Genomic DNA, 23,212 nt, shown 5'->3' with positions numbered 1-23,212 from the left:
CAGTCATCAAGACAGTATGGTACTGGTACAAAAACAGAAATATAGAGCAATGGAAAAAGAAAGCTCAGAAATAAATCCATACACCTATGGGTACCTTATTTTTGACAAAGGAGGCAAGAATATACAATGGAACAAAGACAGCCTCTTCAATAAATGGTGCTGGGAAAACTGGACAGCTACACAGTCAAAGAATGAAATTAGAACACTTCCTAACACCATACACAAAGATAAACTCAAAATGGATTAAAGACATAAATGTAAAACCAGAAATTATAAAACTCTTAGAGGAAAACATAGGCAGAACACTCAATGACATAAATCAAGCAAGATCCTCTATGACCCACCTCCTAGAGTAATAGAAATAAAAACAAAAGTAAACAAGTGGGACCTGCTTAAACTTAAAAGCTTTTGCACAGCAAAGGAAACTATACGCGAGGTGAAAAGACAACCCTCAGAATGGGAGATAATAATAGCAAATGAAACATCTGACAAAGGGTTAATTTCCAAAATATACAAGCAGCTCATACAACTCACTGTCAGAAAATCAAACCACCCAATCAAAAAGTAGGAAAAAGACCTAAATAGACATTTCTCCAAAGAAGACATTCAGATGGCTAACAAACACATGAAAAGATGCTCAACATGGCTCATTATTAGAGAAATGCAAATCAAAACTAAAATGAGATATCAGCTCACACTGGTCAGAATGGCTATCATCAAAAAGTCTACACACAATAAATGCTGGAAAGGGTGTGGAGAAAAGGGAATACTCTTGCACTGGTTGGTGGGAATGTAAACTGATACAGTCACTATGGAAGACGTTATGGAAATTCCTTAAAAAACTAGGAATACAACCACCATATGACCCAGCAATCCCACTCCTAGGTATATACCTTGAGGAAGTCAGGGTTGAAAAAGAAACATGTATCCCACTGTTCACTGCAGCACTATTTACAATAGGTAGAACATGGAAGTAACCTAGATGTCAACTGACGAATGGATAAAGAAATTGTGGTATATATACACAATAGAATATTACTCAGCCATAAAAAGGAACACATTTGAGTCAGTTTTGATGAGGTGGATGAACCTAGAACCTATTATACAAAGTGAACTGAGTCAGAAAGAGAAAGATAAATATCATATTCTAATGCATATATACAGAATCTAGAAAAATAGCACTGAAGAATTTATTTGCAGGGCAGCAATGGAGAAAGAGACATAGAGAATAGACTTATGGACATGGGGAGAGGGGAGGAGAGGGTGAGATGTCTGGAAAGAGTAACATGGAAACTTACATTACCATGTGTAAAATAGATAGCCATGGGAATTTGCTGCATGACTCAGAAAACTCAAACAGAGGCTCTGTATCAATCTAGAGGGGTAGGGTGGAGAGGGAGATGGGAGGGAGGTTTAAAAGGGAGGGGATATGTGTGTACCTATGGTTGATTCATGTTGAGGTTTGTTAGAAAACAATAAAATTCTGTAAAACAATTATCATTTAATAAAAAATAAATTAAGAAAGAAAGTTTTTTAAAAAGGTGGATTAGGGATGGCGGGGTGGGGCACAATGGTTGACAGAGAAACCAGTCCAGATGAAGGACTATTAAAGCTTGAATTAAGGCAAGAGTACAATGGAGATGTGGCAGCCAGAATAAATGTTACAAGTAGGAAGGGGTGCACAGACATGATGAAGTTTGATTACCAGTCAGCTTGGAAAGGGGCCAGGGATTAGGCATGGGATACAGATGGGCAAACGAGAGGGTGGAGGATAAAATCTGGGGTGGGTTGATAGCTGGATAGTGGTTCTACTCATTGAGAGGATGAACAGGTTTAGGGAGGGAAGAAAAGTAGGTTCTGATTCAGACATATTGAGTCTGCAATACCTATGAAACTGCTGGTTCTAACGTACAGGTGAGTAAAGTCAGGAGGCCAAAGGGGATGAATGTCTAGGCAGGGTGAGAGATAAATACTTTTATGGGTCAAAGGTACAGGGAAAACAGAAACCAAGTGGGTATGTACAAGATTACTTGGAAAAAGTGAACAAAAACAAAAGACCAACAATAAAAGTTTCCAGCAGGACTGCCAGTATTTAAGTGGTAGGGAATTTCACAGATTGAGGCTGAGCAGTCATAAAGGTAGAAGCAGAACCTAGAGAATGATGTCATGGAAACCACGCAAGCACAGCTTTAACACAGGTGAGGTGAACAGTATCAACAGTTGATGGGGTGATGAGGTAAGGATCAAAAAAACCTCCGTTGTTTTTGAGAAATTAGCTGGTTGGTCAAATTTTCACAAGGCCAGACTATAAGGTAAGGATTCTGGAGTTAAACCCTAATAGACTGGAAGGAGTATACATGGTGGCAAGATTGCTGAATCTCCTTTTTACTCATGTCAGGACTGCTCTCTTATCCTATCACTGAAAAAGTTAACAAAAGCTATATAAGTAGTGCAAAGGTAGAAGGTTACAAATAACTGACAGGATGGCCAGCCCTATAATGGTAGAGAAAATGAGTCTTCTGTGTGTAAGCTTTTACTTCTTGCTCCAAGAGATGACTGCTAACTTCTAACACCCCATGATCACCCGTCAAACTCCTTTGAGATTCAAGCCAAACACCCCCATGGAGGCTTCACAGCCCCTCCCAGGTAGATTTCACTGGTTCCCCCCCCCCCCAACCCTGTGCTTCCACTGTCCTCTGATCACATTCCAATTATAGTACTTATCACAATGCTCTAATATTATGGTTAATGTGTGAGCAGGAACTGTGTTCAATTTATGTGCATTATCAGCACTTCAGTGCTTGGACCATAGAAGGCATTTGATTAATACTTATTGAGTGACTGAATACACTTAAACATTAAAGTGTTTTAAAAACCAACCAAATAAAAAAATGGGCAGAAGACCTAAACAAATAATTCTCCAAAGAAGACATACAGATGGTCGACAGGCACATGAAAATATGCTTAGTGTTGCTAATTATCAGAGAAATGCAAATCAAAACTATAATGAGGTACCATCCCACACCAGTCAGAATGGCCATCACTAAAAAGACCACCAACAATAAATGGGGGTGGAGGAAGGGGAACCCTCCTACATTGTTGGTGGGAATATAAACTGTGCAACCACAATGTAAGACAGTATGGAGGGACCTCAAAAAACTAAATACAGAACTGCCATGAAAAGAATACAATAACATCACTTGCAGCAACAAGGATGGACCTAGAAATTATCATACTATACCAAGTAAGAACGATTAAGACAAATACTATATGGCATCATTTATATGTTTATTCTAAAATACAACACAAATGAATTTATCTAAAAAACGGAAACAGACTCACAGACATAGGGGACAAACATCATTACCAGAGAGGAAAAGAGGAGAGGGATAAAGGAGGAGTATGGGCTTCCCTGGTGGTTCAGATGGTAAAGAATCTGCCTGCCGCGCGGGAGGCTCAAGTTTGATCCCTGGGTTGGGAAGATCCCCTGGAGAAGAGAATGGTTACCCACTTCAGTATTCCTGCCTGGAGAATTCCATGGACAGAGGAGCCTGGCAGGCTACAGTCCGTGGGATCACAAAGAGTCGGACACAACTGAGCGACTAATACTTTCACTTTCTTTCATGGGATTAACAAACTACTATATGCAAAATACAACAAGGTCCTACTGCATAACACAGGAACTATATTTGATATCTTATAATAACCTATAATGAAAAATAATATATATTTTATATGTATAACTGAATCTCTTTGTTGTAAACCAGAAACTAACACACAACCCTATAAATCAACTATACTTCAACTTTCTTTCAAAGTGCTTTCTATATACTCACATTCATATATGTGTTCTTACATTATGGAAAAGAAGCTTCTGCTGACATCTCTGAGTACAGTTACATGATCAGGAGTATTATTTGGTTTGCCAAAATAACTATTACGATACAAGATTGTAGAATCTCTTTGATGAAACTGAAAATAAAACTAGTCTCCACCCAATCATATTATTAAGCAAGTACTCAATACAGCATGTTGGTATAGAAACATTGTGGTCTTATTCCACTCATTTCTCCTTACTGAAGTCCATTTCCTCTATATTAAAAAGAGACCAACATATCAATATTATGACGATTTGGGGCCCTTATGTAAGTTGAGTGTTCCAGCGACAGCAGCAGAGAAGGGACCAGACCCTAGGACAGTATTGAGGCAGCTCTCCCCGTGAGAGGGCAGGAGGAACTGAGGCAGAATGGGTGGGGTTCACATGGAAATGGACACAGCCAGCAGGCGCGCGTCACAAGGACAGCGGACCTGTGGGCACGAAACTGGCTCACGTGGCAGCACTGGCACCTACATTAGACAGCCGCCACAGAACATACACAGAAAGCTTCTAAGTGTCTTCTCAGATATTTTACCAGCGGACTGATGGATGGGTCATTAATTTAACACGATCGCCACATGAAAGCAAAGAGAATCATCACTTTTAGAAAAGCAATCAGAAAATCACACTTAACTACTATTCTGGTCACGTACTGAATTCGGCACAGGCAACATCTCCTAACTCATCCATGTATGTGGATTTGTTTTTATTCTTCCGAGTGGCAGTCCAGATCAACTATGACCCTCCTCATTTTTATAAATACAATGAGGTAAGTTTTAGCTATTAAGCAGTAACAGGTATTCAGAGCCACAGACTGATTCAGAAATTTATAAATCGAAGTAGGAAGGGAGATAAAAATAAATAGGGAAAAGACACAAGTTTATAATTCAAGAGGTATGTTTCTAATTGTTAGGCAATACAGTTAGGACAAGTCATTAGCCACTTACATCTGATTCCCAGTAATAAAGAAAGATTAGGCTCCTTGCCCTGAGCACGCTGATTAAGAATACTACACAATGCCTTCAAGTCAAGCAAACAATAGGACATTTCCTTGAACAGCTGATCAATCACACTCAAATCAAAGAGTGGCCTTTTGGAAAGGACGGTCTGCTGCCTGGACTGTTCTGCTTCCTGGCCCTGATCCAATAAAGAGCAGGTCTCTTCTGTTTGTCTTTGGTTCTGCAGTGGATAAAGAAAACAAAAATCAGGCTGTCAGAACAGAGGAAGGTACTCAAAAGCCATAAGGGTTGACATTCTCCCATCCAAGTCTATAAACAAAACAGTGAAGTCATATTACACATACAGTAACCAAATTTAACTGCATACATGCAGTAAGAAAAAGAAAAAGAATTTGAATACTGGAAAGGGTTCCTCTATGCCATCTGATGTCCGAGGGTAAATCTGAGAGACGAAACCTAAATTCCAACAGACTCAGTTTCTAGGGAGTCTCCCAAGGTCTCATATTAAAAGTACCATGGTTGTTATATAATTTGCTATGAGATTTATCCCCAGAATAGAAAGAACTGCAAAGAAAATTGAAACCTCATCCCGTAGTTTTATTGTTAGCAGCAACAGTGATTTACCTAATCTGAAACTATTTTTTGTACATTGAGAAAAAATAATATATGTTACAGTGTTGCTAGGAACCAATTTTTTCAGTGTTAAGAGGAAAAGAAATAAAAAGTATAAAATCAAAGATGAAGAAAAAAGCCCAAACAACTTTCAATTGTTAAATCTGAATTAGAAGTATCAGTATGAGCTCATGATTTATTATGCTCAGAAAAAGCTACACTCCTTCTCCAAATTACCACAACTTATTCCTCATCCTGAAAATTACTAAATAAAGGTAAGTTTGACTAACTTTCCAGGTGGTACTGGAAATTTCAGAAAAGTCAAATAGCCTGGGTTGATGAGGAAAATACAATTTTTTATAGAAGAATGCCAGCTAATAACTGTAAAAGGAATGATATAAAAATTACTCTCTTAATTGTCGAATGATTCAGATGATGATCACTGGTGGATGTTAAAACTATCAAGGGAAAGGGTGCTGGCATACTGGATATTCACACACTTGCCTAAGTATCAACCCCACAGATCTGCTGATTGCAGAGGCTAGTGTTACAGTGGAAAGAATCAGTCTGTCACCACCTCAATCCAGTGAGACTGGTATTTGTGACACTTGCAGTGGGATAAGCAAACACATATAATTTGATGATGTGAAAAATACTTACAAAGTATTCATGCCAAAAAATGTTTGCAATGAGTCTAATATCCTTAGCTTTAACTTCTAGCTTACAAGAAATACAGGGGTAGAGAACAAGATAAATGACACCATGAGGAAGCAATCAGACAAATCCAGTTATAACAAATCTGAGTCTATAAGACAAAAGGCCTGATTTTGTTAAGGAGAAGAAAAGAACTTTAGGTTTAAAAAGCAAAATGAAACACAACACACAGTCTGAATTGAATACTGGTTTTAATATTTGGGGAAGAAAGGTGGAAATTTTTCTAAGACAGGTAATACCAAACATCAATACCAAACAATAATACCAAAATTATTATTCTTATATGGTGGGACAATGCTGAAATGGCACTGTCCCTAATTTTTGGAGATGTATTTCTAAGTATTTAGAGGAAAATGTCATGATGACAGCTCAAAAACTAAAATAAGTACTTTTTAATGTAACATGTCCTTAAATGCAAGCCAAATATTAATATTTCATCTCATAATTAAATGAAGAAAGTGATCTGTTCCAGAGATGAAGTGTCTACATTGTACCTTCCTTAAGGATTTTCAAGGGTAACTTTGTTTATATTCAATTTATGCATCATTTCATGACTTGGGATCTAATCTCTATGTAACAGCTGACTTTGCTGTAGTTAAGTGTATGAAATTGTTTCTAAGACAATACAAAACTAAAACCTTGTATTTTTATTATAATCTTATTAAGAAATCTAATGAATTTAATTAACTGGCACAACAAAATCAAGTCTTCAATTAAAAAATGATTTACGAATATGTACAAAACAGGCATTTCCTTTAACTTAAATAGGTACTGATTCATCCTTGAAAGCAATCTGAGTTTCTTCTACTCACATCAAGCAATGTTCTTAATCTCTGAAGGTTTCTTTCTTTCTTCTCCAGCTCTTCCATCATCTTTTGAGTAGTCAATTTTTCTTTAGAAAGTTTCCCTTGCATAGACTACGATAAAGAGAATTAGCAAGCAAAACATGTTAATGCTTAAAGCATAATGCAATTAGGTAGGCAACCAGGAATACTGGCTCTGAACACTTTAGATGTCCTGACTTCCCCAATCCCTTGGAAAATGAGGCCTCCACTGCTCAATTAACTCATATTACTTCTAGAGTGGATAGTTCCAAAGAGTGGGGGAGTGGAGAGGAAGGAAAAATATCATCTTTACCAATAAGTTTTAATTCTTGGTAAAACATGTTAAATTTAAAGGTGCAGTTTAATGCCATATTACAGTTTTTATTTTACTGATTCTCATTTATATACTGGGAGTGTATTAGCAAGTCTATACTTAAAAAATTGAGCAGGAAGGAATCCGTCTGCAATGCAGGAGATGTAGGCTTGATCCCTGGGTTGGGAAGATCCGCTAGAGGAGGAAATGACAACCCACTCCAGTATTCTTACCTAAAAAATCCCAAGGACTGAGGAGCTTGGCAGGCTACAGTCCCTGGGGTCTCAAAGAGTCAGAAATGACTGAAGCAACTATGCATAGCACAACATACTTAAAAAAAAAAAACCAACCTTTTTCTTATGATTAATAAACTACAAGATAATAAGATCTTAAGACTATTCCTGTTTTCTATTATTTGAAACATAGCTAAATGCCCCCTCTTGGTGTACAATATTCCCAGCAGTGAATATAACGTTGAATTCAAGCCAAAGGTCTATTATGGGGTCTAGATAAACTAACCTCTCTCTTAACTGCATTATAAAATTATAAATTAACCAAACACGACACTATCATGAGAAAATCTTGAGTATACCAAAGCAGAATATAGGATATTTTAAGAGCTCCTGGGTTATTTCAGCAACATACCACAGAAGAACTTGTTATAAACCTTGTACTTATCAGTGACTTTTTTCTATCAACTTTTCTCCTTTTAAACCACAAGATCAATAAATATGACTAGAGAAGAGATTTCATTTTTTTTTCCTTCAGGTCTGTATTTAGTCTCAACACTGAAAATACTTCAGAATGTTGACCACCTAATTAGCACACAACCTACTTTTTCCCCCCTCACATTATCTCTGGATGGAATAAGAGAGGATGGTTGTCACCAGTGGTGAGATAAGACTCTAAATATAAAACGGTTTTCTCAGTAACACAGTATCTAACCTTTTGGCTTTTTAATTTCATTTGTCTGCTAAACTCTGTAAAAATATTATATTTAGTAATTCAAAAGTTGGATACAAATGAATCAAGCTTTATAACAAGTACATTTTATTTCAAGGAAAAACTTGCTTTATATTCCACAAAAATGAGCTCCACAGCACAAAGTCACATGGGCTATTTGAGAATACATATTTTTGGGTAGTGAAATTCCTTTGTAAGTGCACTTGACTGAATCAAAATCCATTTGATTGAATGATATGTTGGGATTTATTTACCAAGCCAAAAACTGATACTTACTGGCATGACAAGATTACTTGGCTGGAATCCAGAATTCATCCAAAATTTTCTTAAGATTTATGACTTTATTTTATTAATATTGTAAAGAAAGGCATTACAAATAAACTACTCTAAATCTCATTTTAACAATGAAAACTGAACCCCAAAGAGGTATTTTCATAATGGTGTAAAACAATTCTTTAAAAGACTATATAGCTTTTTATTTTTATCATGTTGAATGTGACTAATAATTACCTAGTAAATTTGATTAATGTGTTACCACATAAAACTAAATTTAAATCAGTGAAGAAAAAGGCAATCTTCTTCACCAGAATAAATTAGAAATGTTTGGCACTGGTGCTGTTTGTCATAAGAAGGAAAATTGAATTTGGGAACAATATTAGTATCAAGCTTATCAATATTAGTATTAAGCTTGTTGGTTGGGTTCAAAGGCACTAGCCAAGTGGCCCTTTAACAGAGTAAAGAGTTCACAGATACACTTATTCTAATAAGACCAAATGCTGTACTACTTATAGGATATTAGGTGTGAGTGCTATAGCTGCCTAACAGTTAACATTTCAGCTAAAAGATTACTTCTCTATTTCAAACTACATGAAAAAGCATATGTTTAAGAGAAAATCAAGGGCAGGGGAATTTCAGCTAAGCTTAGAATAGAATTATTGAAGTTAACAATAAATTAATTTCTCTTTAAATAACAATTTAAAAATAACAATTTCTCTAGAAATAACAATTTCTCTTTAAATTTCTTGTTTAATAGTGACTTAACTCTGAGTTACTAATCTAAACAGGTATGTATCACAATCATTCCTGGAGTTGAATGTGGTTTTTAAATTCCTTTGTTATTAATATTTTGATTTAAATATCCAGAAATGCTAACCATTTTTTTTTTTTTGCCCTAAATACAGATAGCCCAAATGAAGAAAAACCAAATGTGCCTTACTCAATGTATTCTACATACTTCACAAACCTAATTTAGGACAGAATATTTTGAAAGAATCTTGTATCAGCAATTTTGCTATATAAACACACACAAGTAACCAACCCCACACTTCACCCAATCCCACACACAAGAGCTTCACAAATACATTCTTTCACATAATCATTCATTTAGCAAAAATATATCCACATCAGTGAACAAAACAAAAACACTTGGTCCTTGTGGAACTTGTACTAGGAGGAAAAAGGCCAAGAAAATAAACATAATAAATATGAAAGTTATGTAGTATCACATATGAGAATTTGCCCAGTGCTTTGGAGAACAGACAGTGTGGTGATGGAGGGTGGGGTGGAATCTCAAATGCGATAGAATAAGGGCTCATGGAAAGGATGGCATCTAAGCAAAGTCCTGAAGGAGGTGAGAGACTGTCCCACAGGTAACTAGAGAGTATGTTTCAGGCAGTGCAAAGGTTCTGAGGCAGATGGGTGTCTCTTCTGTGTGAGAAATAGCAAAGAGAGCTAGGATGGATGACAGAACACAGTAAGAGATAAAGTTATTATAAAGCTTTTGAAATAAATGTATCAGGGGAAAAAAAGGCATTTTATTCCTCTCAAGAAGCTAATAATGCCACCATATAGAAGAGTGCAATGTACTAAAAAATTTCACTTTCGGGACAAAATTGCCAAATTGCACTTCGAGGTAACTGAGTATAAGGTGCTTTCCACAGGAGATCAGTTTCCCAACGTACTCCAGCTTAACTATTTTTCATTCCAGGAAAAGCCCTTAAAACAATTCTCTCCCCTATGGCTTATATTAATATAAGAAACAAATCAGACTAACTTTTTATTTTTCACTTTGAGGCAGCCAGGATTAATGCCCAAGGCACAAACTCTGAGGTCAGACAGACATGACTTAGAATCTCAGCTGAGATTTGGGCACACCTTTCAAAATCTCAGAAACTTCATGTATAAAAATACACTTTCTTACTTTGTACAATTACTGTTGAGGTTTAGGGATACTAAACATAAACCAGAAAGAACCATTCCTGTAACATATAATATCATCACCCAGAACCATCACTGACACCACTTCATTTGGCAACAGACGTTCCATTTCTCACTTTGGTCTAAGTGTGGACAAATATTAAATCACTTTCCCTCATTCTTCCATACTGATAAAAGAGCATTTCCAAAGTATTTTAAAACTAAGCTACAAATAAGGAATATGCAAACCCCATAAAAATCGCATTTCTTAAGGTTTCTATTTAATAATAAAGATAGTGTCCAGCTCAGATTCCTTTAACTATCATCTTGCTACTTGATGTAACATTACAAACCATCTGCCTGAGAGTTCTGCTTTTAGCATGATGACATGAAGAGCTGCTCAGAAATGGTCCCCAAGGAAACTGGTAAAAAAATCATTTAAGTGTATAAATCCTTTTAATGAGAACACTTTTTAATGTGTTAGAAAAAAACAAGTAAACAAGTAAACCTTTTTACTTTGTATGTCCTCTGCCAAAAGATTATAATGGTAACATAAAATGGTAAGATTTCACTGGAAACAAAGTTACATGGGTGAAATGTACTTTTGAGAAATAAACAGGAAGGAAGGTAATAATGTCCAAAGAAGAACTCATTCACACTCAGACTGTAGCCAGGTTTACGGAAATGATGGGAAACATTCTACTGCAAAACGTCTTTTCTATTGTACAGACAGAAGAAGAACCTTTTAAGAGAAGCCAGTTTAGCTACACTGGTTTCATGGATAAAAGTATTTCTAAAGGATCAACTAGCAATCAAGGTATTGTGCCAGTTAACATTATTACCTTGACAGCTGAACAAAACAGATACATCTGCATTTTTATAGCATTGAATTTCAAAATAAGTATACACTTTTACCTGAAGTAAAACCTTTTTTATATTCAACAATGAATACATTATAATTGGTAGAAGACTTGAGTTCTCCCCAAGCTTCAAAGTTGTGAATCAATAAACTTGTCACTGACCTAAATCAGTATTTGTTTGACTTCAGATACACAGCACCTAAGAATTGACACTTTTGAAATGTGGTGTTGGAGAAGACTCTTGAGAGTCCCTTGGACTGCAAGGAGATCCAACCAGTCAATCCTAAAGGAAATCTGTCCTGAATATTCAATGGAAGGACTGATGCTGAAGCTGAAACTCCAGTACCCTGGCCACCTGATGCGAAGAACCGACTCATTGGAAAAGACCCTGATGCTGGGAAAGATTGAAGGCAGGAGGAGAAGAGGGCGACAGACAATGAGATGGTTGGATGGCATCACTGACTGGATGGACAAACTCGATGGAGTTTGAGCAAGCTCTGGGAGTTGGTGATGGACAGGGAAGCTTGGTGTGCTGCAGTCCATGGGGTTGCAAAGAGTCAGACACGACTGAGCGACTGAACTGAACTGAACACATCTTAGCCACCAAAATTTCAATGCCAAAGGACAAAGCTGACTGTCCTTAATTTGCACTGAGATAGTTTTTATTAGATTTACTTTTCTGGAAAATGTTACCAAATAAAATAGAAATTCCTTTCATTGTGGTTCATGATAAGAAGTTAGATAATGGCTGAGGAAACCAACCATCTCTCAGTTTGAATGGCTTATAGAACAACTGAAGGAATAAACATTAAAAAGTATAACCTCTGTGAATCATTCCAATAAATCCACATACTTGCTGAACTGGACTAGTATTTGATCACACTGATAGATCACTTAACACGGTCAAAAGACAAAGCAGACTGTCCATAAATTCTGACACTGTTTTAAACCACTTATGTGATTCTTATTTCCAGCTTTGAGAATACTCCAATCAGGAGATATAAAAATTAAAATGTATTCAGCATAACTTGTCCAATGGTTTCCTATCACCTGAAGAATAAAATACGTAGACATAATATCTCCTTGTGTGATCTGGCCCCAGGCTACTTTCCCCCACCCTGTCAACTGTTTCTGGGTCTCACGAGCAGGGCTCTCCACACCAGCCGCCTTCCTGCTCGTCGGGGAGAACACTCCGGGCACAGCCACACTCAGGGCACTGGCTGCTCTCTCTGCCTGGAATGTTCCTCCCCTGGTTAACTCCATGCAAATCTACATCCAAATGTGACTTACTAGGGGAAAACTTCATGGCCACTGTATCTAATGCAACATGATCTGTCATTGCCCTCTATCCCTTTTTTGTTTGTTTTAAAATAGTAGCACATATTTCTACTTGGGGCTTCCCTGGTGGCTCAGTTGGTAAAGAATCCGCCTGCAACATGGGAGACGTGGGTTCAAACCCTGGGCTGGGAAGATCCCCTGGAGAAGGGAACGGCTACCTACTCCAGTATTCTGGCCTGGAGAATTCCATGGACTGGATAGTCCATGGGGTCACAAAGAGTTGGACACAACCGAGAGACTTTCACTTTACTTCTCTACTTGGCATTATACTTCCATTTCTCCAACTCACCCCACTAAAACGGCCAGGGACTTGCTTTGTTCACTGATGAACCTCCGGTGCTAAGAACAGCACCTGGCAAAAATGCAGGGGCTCAGTAAATATTTGGCAAATCAATAAAAGAATGAAAATCCACTTAATCTACTAATTTTGGTTTGTATTATGGGTCAGACACCCTAAGCTCTAGATAGTAGGTGATCTACAGTAGTCTCCACACTATGAAGAAAATGAGGAGGAGAACAGACACAAATATGCACAGTGTTATACTTTGATAATACAGAAAAATAACATATAGAATTAGTAGGAGGGGAGGGGTTCTTGCTCAGTCACAATGAACTAAAAACAGTCCATTGTCTATAAGTAGTATATCATTGATGATCTTATTCAAATGTGTTCTCAGTAGTAGAGATACACTACACCCAGTTGAAAAGAGGCAAGGTAAGGAACAGAGAACAATTTTTTGAAGAAATGATTTACCAAGAATCATTTTCATTCTAAAAAACTGAAAGATTAATATTAAAGAATTTATCATTGTCATCTCAAGTGTTATGAATAGTTTTATAGAAAACATATATGCTTTAATATTTTTAGATATGTAACTGAGCATACAGCTAGGTTAAAAATGTGTAAATATTCTTACCTGAATTTCCAAAATCATCCTGTTAATCTCATCTTGTTGGCTATCTATTATCTAGAACATAGGAAATATATCAGTCTGAATCAATTTTTTTTCATTGCTTTTTTAGAACTACTAAATTTCAAGAAAACAAAAGCACACAGCATCATGAATTTTTTTAAAAAATCAAAATGTGACTTTTTTTTTTAAACGAAAGTATTTATACAAAGTATCCTTTAAATAGCCATATGATTTGGATCATACAGATAAAAAACTGCAAATGCCTTACTCTAGTTCGTGATAAACCTTTAATCTTTACATTTTATAAAAACAAATTTGAGGAACTTCCCTGATGGTCTAGTGGCTAAAACTCTGTGCTCCCAATGCAGGGGAGCCAGTTTTGATCCCTGGTCAGGGAACTAGATACCACCCCAACCAAGAGTTTGATGCCACACCTAAGGATCCTGTGAGCCACAAATAAGACCCAGCGCAACCAAATAAATAAATATTAAAAAAAATTAGTAAGTTTGAAACAGATTTTGAATAATTTAGGAAAGAAAAAGATATCCTTTTGTTTTTGCTAAGAAATAACATAACTTCTTTAGTTTGGATTTAATTTAAAGTTACTTAAATTGTTATTTTCTTTCCTAATAAAGACATTCAAACTAAAAATTCTGTAAAAGCTGCTAAATATTAGTAAAAATATAAATCAAATAAAGTAAATAAGTTATATATACACACATATATCTACAGATTTCACTATCAAAGTTTACTACTAAAGATATGTACTGACCTTATTGGCATTCTCATTTTGTTCTCTCAAGTTATCATTTTCATTCTGAAGCTGTTTTGCATCTAACATGGGAAGGCGAATTCCATCTTCAAGGCATCTTTCTACTTTTTGCTGCAAACTGTTTTAGAGAGACAATTATATGAAGAAAATAAGCTCTATGTGCTGATTTTGGTAGATGACTTCAACATAAATGAAGTCTCTTCTTAGGGTCTATAACATATTTTAAGTAAGCAATAATAACCTACAGAGAGTAGATGAGTAAGTTAGAGTACTTACATTTCTTACAAGTAAAAAAATATAATGGAGGTAGATTATCTTTTCAGAAACAGCAAATGTGAGACCACATTCGCTTAGTATGTGAAATCCTTCATGACCCTAATCTGAACTCTGCAATCCAAACTCTGTTCTTTCCCTTCTTCCCAAAAGGCGAGTTCCTTGATTAAGGAATGTGGTAGGGAGTTCCTTGACTGTGGTAGAGCCTAAGAATATGGATATATGTCTTTTGCCCTTCATTTTTAGTTCAGCAAAAGTTTGTTCATAAAGATATCTGTTACCTAATCAGCAGAATTACATTTCTCCTTCATGAATGAGAGCAACAATCCAGTTTCTTTTTACAATACTGCATTTCTATCAACAGCTTTTTTTAACTTCCTTCAGCATTCTTCTTAACTTCATTCTGAACCTGGGACGTAGTAGACTAGAAAGGTCAGGTTCATTGTTTATTCCTTTAGGGAATTCTCTCAATCTTTTAATTGGGAGCAGTTCATTCGCTTCTGCATTTTACTCATATTTCTCTAACTGTATGAGTTTAGGAGAAACAGTTACCTAGAGGTCTTGAAGGGCTGTTTTGTGGGAGTATCTCTGTGCAGTCTGTCTGAATATAATTTTTTTTGACGCAAGGGCTGTTTTTAGTGTGGATTCCTGCCACGTCTTTCCTCAGTGTGTGTTGGCCCAACAGGTATGATCGGTGTTGTAATGACCAGAATCTGTACTGGATGTTGAGTGGGGCCTCCTCTTTGAAAAGCAATAATCTTATACATTTATTATGTAACATAACAGTTCCTCATGCTATGCTTGGCACAGAGTTGCATTTATGAGGAAACAATAAAGGGAAGCCCCTCTGGTATATTAAGAAAAAAGATAAGGGGCGGGGGGAGGTGTCAGCTTTGAGAAAGGAAGAGTAGTATTGTTTAGGTTAAAAGAAACTATGCCATTAACAACAATGACCCAAACCAAAACAAAACAGCAAGACACCTAGAAATAGTTTTACTTTAGCATGTAGTCATATTCAAGAGTTGCAGCCTACTAAAAGAAACAGAATTCCTTTAATGTGGATTTTTATATTTTCATTATTTTCCTCTTTCAACTATTATGGCTGTCATGTTTTGTCTCCTCTTCCACATCCCTCAAAAAGAAGAAATAACATACACAGAACTGACAGTCCGAAATAGTACAATGAGGTATTCAGATGTGTTCATACATAATGGCACCAGAGAAGTTTTCACATATAACAAATACACTGTATGGCTTTGTAATATACTGTTAAAGTATCTGCTTCTTCAGTCTAAGAGTGAAAAAATATGTTATTTATCTCAGAATGTTTTTGTCCCAATTCAGAGTTAAGATACCATTTCTATGTATTTATTATAAACATTTCAAGAAAAATGAATTACATCAAAACTATTAAGGCTTTTCATTAAAAAGAAAACAAAAGAGTCAGTAATGTAGAAGGAAAAATGTACTCTGTCATGTAAAAATATCAAAAAAGTATTCCTTCATGTACTCATTCTCATTTTGTTTATGTTATAAAGCATGCTCACTTAGGAAAGTAATAAATCTTTTGAGCAGCAAAGGTACCAACTACTGCATTACTATGAATTCCTTCCACATATTTCACTTAGATTTCATTTCTAAATGAAAAACTTTTGCCTCATTTTTAAATCCCAAAAGTTCTGACATATTCACAAAACAGGAAACTTGGGAATAGAATATAAAAGCAGATCAATGTAATGATATAATTTATAGTCACATGCTGCTGCTAAGTCACTTCAGTTGTGTCCGATCTGTGTGACCCCTTAGACAGCAGCCCACCAGGCTCCGCCATCCCTGGGATTCTCCAGGAAAGAATACTGGAGTGGGTTGCCATTTACTTCTCCAATGCATGAAAGTGAAAAGTGAAAGTGAAGTCGCTCAGTCGTGTGCAACTCTTCGGGACCCCATGGACTGCAGCCCACCAGGCTCCTCTGCCCATGGGATTTTCCAGGCAAGAGTGCTGAAGTGGGTTGCCATTGCCTTCTCCTATAGTCACATAATACATCTTAAATTCTTCTGAAACTTAAGGAATACCAACTACATCATATAGTTGAGGAAACTGAAATAACATTCCTACCCCCAAAGTCAGCTGACACTATAGGCATACAAGCGCTGAAGAATTTTAGAGCAGCTTCTCTGGTCTTATGTTTATTAGAAATCAAGAGAAATTTCCTGATATGATGTCATCTCAGGATCAAGAAACTGAAGATATGGAAAATGAATTCTATAATGCACTTAACTAAATCTTTCCAAATCAAGAATACCAAGCTCAATGTTCTCCAAAAGCATAATAAAAGAGAAAATCAAAATAAAAGAGAAGGTATAAAATCATATTAAATATGTAAAAGCACACAATGGAACAAAACAAACATTCAAATTATTTTCAGGTGTCCCTAGTTCTACTCATAAAAATATAGCTTGAATTTATGATTGTAGCACTCTATAAAACAACAAATGCATTATCCCTTGGCCTTTTGTCCTAAGATTAAAGAAAGATACATGGTTGAATTAACAGAGGTCAGGAAGCTGTTTTGAGACTAGAGAATAGGATATAAGATGTGGAGTGATAAAAAGAAATTTAAGATCAAGAAAGCAGAAAACAGGAGAAAAATAAAGGTAGAGTCAAAGGTGTATGGACTTTTTTGAAGCTGAGATTAGAGACACTGAGGACTGAATTGTCCTAGAAATCAGAGGTTTTCTGCACTGAAATCCAAGGGGAAAATGTAAACCAGACATACTTAAGACTTAGAAAATAGTAGTAAAGCAATATTAACATAGAATTACCTGAAGGATTTTGACTAAAAAAGTTATGTTGAGTTATATATACTTGATACAAGCATTAAGAGTGTCTTAAATTCAGTTTTTTGTTGCTTTGTTGTTTTCCTCTTTAGGATAGTTTTCCTACTAACAGTTGATCATCTATTAAGGTTTTTTAAGTTCTAAAAAACAGAGTATATGTTGATGAATATACAGCCTAGTTTTCTAGGTTTTTCAGGAATCCAATATCAATTTTCACTTACATTAACAAAATATACAAACAAATAATATGCACTGCAGTCCTAACTGATTAAATTAGAAGAGTCCTGTGAGCTGAGAGAAATGTGAGAAAACTTGGAACGTATCTGGCAAAGAGCCACATCTGTTAGTCCGCAATCAGGTGAAATGGGACCAGTTAGGACGCTCTGACAGGTCCCAGTAGGGAGTGCAGTCCAGCTGCTCCTCTTTTTGTTATTTAGAACTTTTACGTATTCTCTGACAAAGCCGTTAGATAAAGGGTTTGTGTTAATGCTTCCTGTTTTCAATTGGTGTCTTTTAAAAAAACTATTCTCATCTAAACTCATCTAAAACCAAGATGTCAGTACACTGGATCAAATAAATTGCAACTGAGACAAACTGTTTTGATGACATAATACATTTAGTTATCAACAGTACATCTTTAAGAAAAATAACACAGCACTAATTATAAATTAACTCATTTTAAGTGAAAATACTCTTTGAAAAATAAAGAATAAACTAAAAATAACATAAAAGGATTACTGAGGGTTTCTTACCTTTGAACTGTAGTTACCAACTCCTTTTCTTTCTTTTTCTGGCATATGAGCTGTGCCTCTTTTTCTTGATACTGTTTTTTGAACTCTTCAAGCTTTTTTTCCACATCTATCAAAGTCTCTTGCAAATTCTTATTTTTTTCTTCTAGAACTTGAAGCTAAAGAGAAATTTTTTAAAAGTTCATAACACAAAGAATATTAAATGTGTTCCACTAGAAATCAATACCAGGCTCTCAAGAATTAGTAGACTGATTATTAAAATCACACTAACTTCATCTCATGTATAGAACTTAACACTTGATCTCTTCCTTTGCATAAAAGGGAGCTGAGAGAATGGGATTATGGAGAAGAGGCAAATACAGTCAGAAATTTCTGGAAGCCATAGAGAGGAAGGTGAATAATCTCAGTTTATGGGTATAATTCTATTTTTAATTGTGGCAAAATATACATAATATAAAATCTACCATCTTAATAACCATTTTTAAATGTATAATTCAGTAGAGTTCAGTACATTCACATTGTCATAAACTAATCACCAGAACTCTTTTCATCTTGCAAAACAAACTTTCTACCCACTAACAACTCTCCATCTGCATCTCCCCTCAACCCCTGGCAATCACCCTTTGACTTTCTATCTCTAAGTCTCTATGAATTCAATTACTTTAGGTACCTCATACCTATTTTCTCTGATTCATTTATCTTTAATCTATTTATCTTTGTGATTGGTTTATTTCACATAGCAAATGGCCACAGGTTCACCCATGTTGCAGTATATGTAAGAAAGTTGCTCCTTTTTAAGGTTATAATGTATGTATACATCACAGTTTGTTCATCCATTCGTCCACGGATGGACACTCGAGCTGCCTCTACATTTTGGCTATTGGAAATAACGCTGTTATGAACGCACATTGTGAATAAACATCTGTTTGAGACTCTGCTTTCCATTATTTTTAGTATACACCCAGAAGCAGAATTAATGGAGCACATAGTAATCCTGTTTTTAATATTTTTGAGGACTCTCATATGGTTTACAATAGTGGCTGCACCATACTACATTCCCACCAACAGTGCATGAGGAATTAGAATTTCTCCACATCACCACCAATGCTTGTTACTTTCTGTTTTTTAGACAATTAGTCTCCTAATGGGTATAATGTGGTATGAACACACATTTTAAAATCTATAGTCCTCTCTTAGTTTTACAACTTATAAATTAATGTAAACAGAGAATGTGCTGTAGGTCTAAAGTCTACAGAATAACGATATACCATGGATTAGATCAAAGATCTCATCCCTCCACTCCCTGCAGGAGACATCTGGAAAGTCTGTAGACATTTTTGCTTTAGTGGGAAGAGAAGGAGCAGTGCTACCGGCATCCAGTAGACAGAGGCCAGAAATGTTGTTAAGCATCCTTTAATGCTCAGAATAGAGTCAAACAACAAAAAATTACTTGCCCTCAAATATCAATAGTATGGAGACTGAAAATCCCATGATCAGAAAGACTTTAAGACTCAAGAGTAGGTTTAATGGATTACTCTAAATCTGTAGCATTTACAAATAAGGTCTCATGAGGAAAGGCCTTACCAGAGTTGGTAAAAGGACTTTGGATGAGATATTGCTAAGAAAGGAAAACAGTCAGAAGTCAGAGGAGTGAATGGAGGTCATAGATTAAAGTATAAGAAAGAATTTATGGAAAGATTAAGAAGAATGATGAAAACAAGACAAATATCTAGAAAGACAGTCCAGAAAGGTCTTGTTAAGCCTCGGTGGCTCCCAGAGAATACTGGGAAAAGTCAGAACTGAGGTGCATGTGGTGTGTGCATGGAGTGGGGTGTCAGTGGTTTAGAAACTATCTTTTAGAGTAGAACAGTGAGAGAGTTAAGACACAGATTCATTAGGGAGGAAACCACATATTAATTAAGAAAAAGAAAGATCTATTCATGCTTAAATGAACAAAGTTTCTAATTAAAGTTAATCCTAAAAACAGCAATTAAGCACACAGATTTAACTTACAATTAGCCAAATATACAACCAAAAATTTTAATTATAAAAATTTACAAAATGAATGAAAAACTACAAATTTCAGATGTCAAAAGAGTAAATTCAAAAAAGAATGTGTTTCCTGCCATTTAAAGATCAGCATTTTATTTCATGTTACCTGTAGACTCTGACTCTGCACATCATCAAGAGTTGGAAGATCAGCCAGATACTTTTCCAAGGTCTCAATTCTTCTCTGCTTTTCTTTATTCTGTTCAGACTCCTTCTGGCATTTCTTTTTCAAGCTACTGATGTATCTATCTCTGGTTTTAAGCTAAATAAAAAGATTAAGAATCTTTAGTGGTTTTGTGTCAAAAAATAATCATCTTATTATTATTATATAAACATCCTAATCTTAGACATCACCGAATTCGCCAACAGTTCCAGATATAGCTAACATCACTTCCAACTTACGTATGAGTTACTTTATTTCATAAATTCTAAGATTCACATTTTTGCAAATTCTCTTATCACTGAAATTAAGAGTTTGGGAATTTTTTATTTGCTTTACAAGTGATGATGTTCTATAAACTGCAGTCAGCCAGGCTGCAGGAATGCTATAGTTTTTATTGTCTGCACATGTGCAAATCTGGTCAAGACTATTCATATCTTTTCATTTCAACAGTATTATGTACAAGTTGAAAGAGTGCTAAGTTTAAATGGCATTTAAAATACTTTCAAAATGTTACATTATAGTTTGGCATTGAAAAACTAATTTTATATAGTTTGGCATTGAAAAACCAATTTCTTTTGGCATTGTTTCTGTCTTGATACCCAGAAAGACAGAAACAGTTTCAGGGTATAATTCTGAAATCAGTGTAGCAAGTATTCATCTCTGGAATGATGACTTTAATTTATTTCTTGCAAAGTTATGTGCAATGTTTTATGTGAATTAAGAAAAGAAGATATCTGTAAGTAATTAAAGCTGTTTTTGTTACTTACAGACAAAGGAATTGCTTATCGTGTACCAAATAAAGCAATGCAATCAAAGCCAGGACACTTACCAAAATGATCAAATACTTAAGAAAAATAATGGGAATAGTGAGAGTAATCCACAGCTCAAGCAAGGCTGTTGTTAAAGCACTGTGTCAAACTGAACCTGTAGCGTATCTTCCCTCCAAGAATTACATAAAATAAAAACGTACCTTATCATTAATGCCACCCTAGGACTGATGAAATACATTAACTGAACACCTACTAGAGAACATATACAATTCATAATACTAGTAAATCCCAATTTGTACAGGTTGAACCTCGGATTTTTATGTGTTATTTGTTTTTGCCTTTCCACCTAAAATATACAAATCTTTAGATTCTGTAGAGATACTACTGCTACAGCTCTTTCATACTCAAGATCAATTAAAAACAAAGCAAATACAAATTAAACGTGACATAACTGCGACCTCAGAAAGGAGCCACTAGAGTAACTTAGTCACGCTGTCGTCTACCACGCAAAGGCGTCCTAGGCACCTTCTTTTTCTCTGGTTAGTCAACTCTCTTCTTTGCTTCATGTCAAGCTTGCTGCTCTGGATCACAGATCTTGGCCAACACTTGATCAAACATCATCTCTGTTATCTGTGACCACAAGCAGCTGATCACACATAATTATTGGATTTAGTTTTCTTGTTTTTCTTTATCCTGCTGACTGATGAGAAGTTCTCTATTTTCTGGTTTTTGTTTAACTTCCAAGTTTTGTGTTTCAGATTAATAGAGGTCACTGAATTTTGAACTCCAGTAATTACCTACGGGTAAATGAATTGATGCTTTCAAACTGCTGGGCTGAAGAAGACTCTCCAGAGTCCCTTGGATTGCAAGATCAAACTAGTCAATCCTAAAGGAAACCAACCCTGAATATTCAAATAATTGGACAGCACTGAAGCTGAAGCTCCAATATTTTGGCCACCTGAGGCAAAGAGCTGACTCACTGGAAAAGACCCTGATGCTGGGACAGATTGAAGGCAGGGGGAGAAGGGGACAACAGATGAGAGGGTTGGACGGCAACACTAACTCAGTGGACATGAGTGTGAGCACTCCAGGAGATGGTGAAGGATAGGGAAGTCTGGCAAGCTGCAGTCCATGCAGTTGCAAACAGTCAGACATAACTTTGTGACTGAAAAACAGCAACAAAAAATGAAAAGAAAGTAAAATGGAAAGGGTTAATCACTGAGTCATGTCTGACTCTTTGTGAGTCTATGGACTGCAGCCCGCCAGGCTCCTGTATCCATGGAATTTTCCAGGCAAGAATACTAGAGTGTGTAACCATTCCCTTCTCCAGAGGATCTTCCCAACCCAGGGACTGCGCCTGGGTCTCCTGCATTGCAGGCAGATTCCTCACTGTCTGAGCCCCCAGGGAGGCCAGCAGATGAGACAATGCTAACACACCTTTCTTATCTCAGTTATGAAAAGCTAAGATTTTTCTTTCAAGGAGGTATTATACAATATTGAGATCATTCCCTGAAGGCAATAGGAGAGTCCTATTTTAGAAGAAATTTACAAACAGATTTATGTTTCTTTATTTTAAATACAATTATTAGAACAAAAAAGACTAGGGAGAAAGTATTTTCCTCTAATTTTTTTAATAAATCATTATTAGAACCAAGGCAGCAAACAAAGAGTTAGATTGTCTTGAATTTTACTTCTAGCTTTTCAACAATTTCTATCTACCATATAAAATGTCAAATTTTGTTTGGAAGATAAAAAATTTTAGCTTGTGTGTGTGTGTGTATACACACACATGTATATCTATACTGATTCAAAAATATCAATGAGTTCCTTATCAATAGTGCCAATCTTGTCTACAGAAAATCATGGTGACTGCCTTAAGATCACCTGAACGGAAGGTTGGTTAACAGAATAATAAGTTGAGTATAACAAGAGAAATCTGAAGCCAGTTCCACAACTAAGTAGCTGCTTAAGATGATTTTTAAATGATACTATAATGGAATGAGATGAAGTATGTGAAAATACTTTAAT

The 23,212-nt window shown here is 35.9% G+C and overlaps 1 protein-coding gene across 4 annotated transcripts in view; it reads right to left on the bottom strand.

The window, feature by feature from the left end:
• Positions 1–23,212, bottom strand: part of CEP85L (centrosomal protein 85 like) — a 185,073-nt gene that overhangs the window by 9,672 nt on the left and 152,189 nt on the right. For 3 of the 4 annotated variants that reach the window (XM_070449914.1, XM_020899700.2, XM_020899705.2), the window contains 6 exons: positions 20,361–20,513; positions 18,206–18,360; positions 14,343–14,460; positions 13,574–13,624; positions 6,975–7,079; positions 4,825–5,056 (listed from right to left, as the gene is read on the bottom strand). In XM_070449914.1, coding sequence (XP_070306015.1) covers positions 4,825–5,056; positions 6,975–7,079; positions 13,574–13,624; positions 14,343–14,460; positions 18,206–18,360; positions 20,361–20,513 — 814 coding nt within the window. Of the gene's footprint in view, positions 1–4,824; positions 5,057–6,974; positions 13,009–13,573; positions 13,625–14,342; positions 14,461–18,205; positions 18,361–20,360; positions 20,514–23,212 lie in introns of those variants that run through there. The other variant, XM_070449915.1, reaches the window with a different exon arrangement.

This window comes from Odocoileus virginianus, chromosome 19, assembly GCF_023699985.2.
Source record: "Odocoileus virginianus isolate 20LAN1187 ecotype Illinois chromosome 19, Ovbor_1.2, whole genome shotgun sequence".
Lineage (NCBI taxonomy): Eukaryota > Metazoa > Chordata > Mammalia > Artiodactyla > Cervidae > Odocoileus > Odocoileus virginianus.
This window is presented reverse-complemented; position numbering and strand designations above follow the sequence as displayed.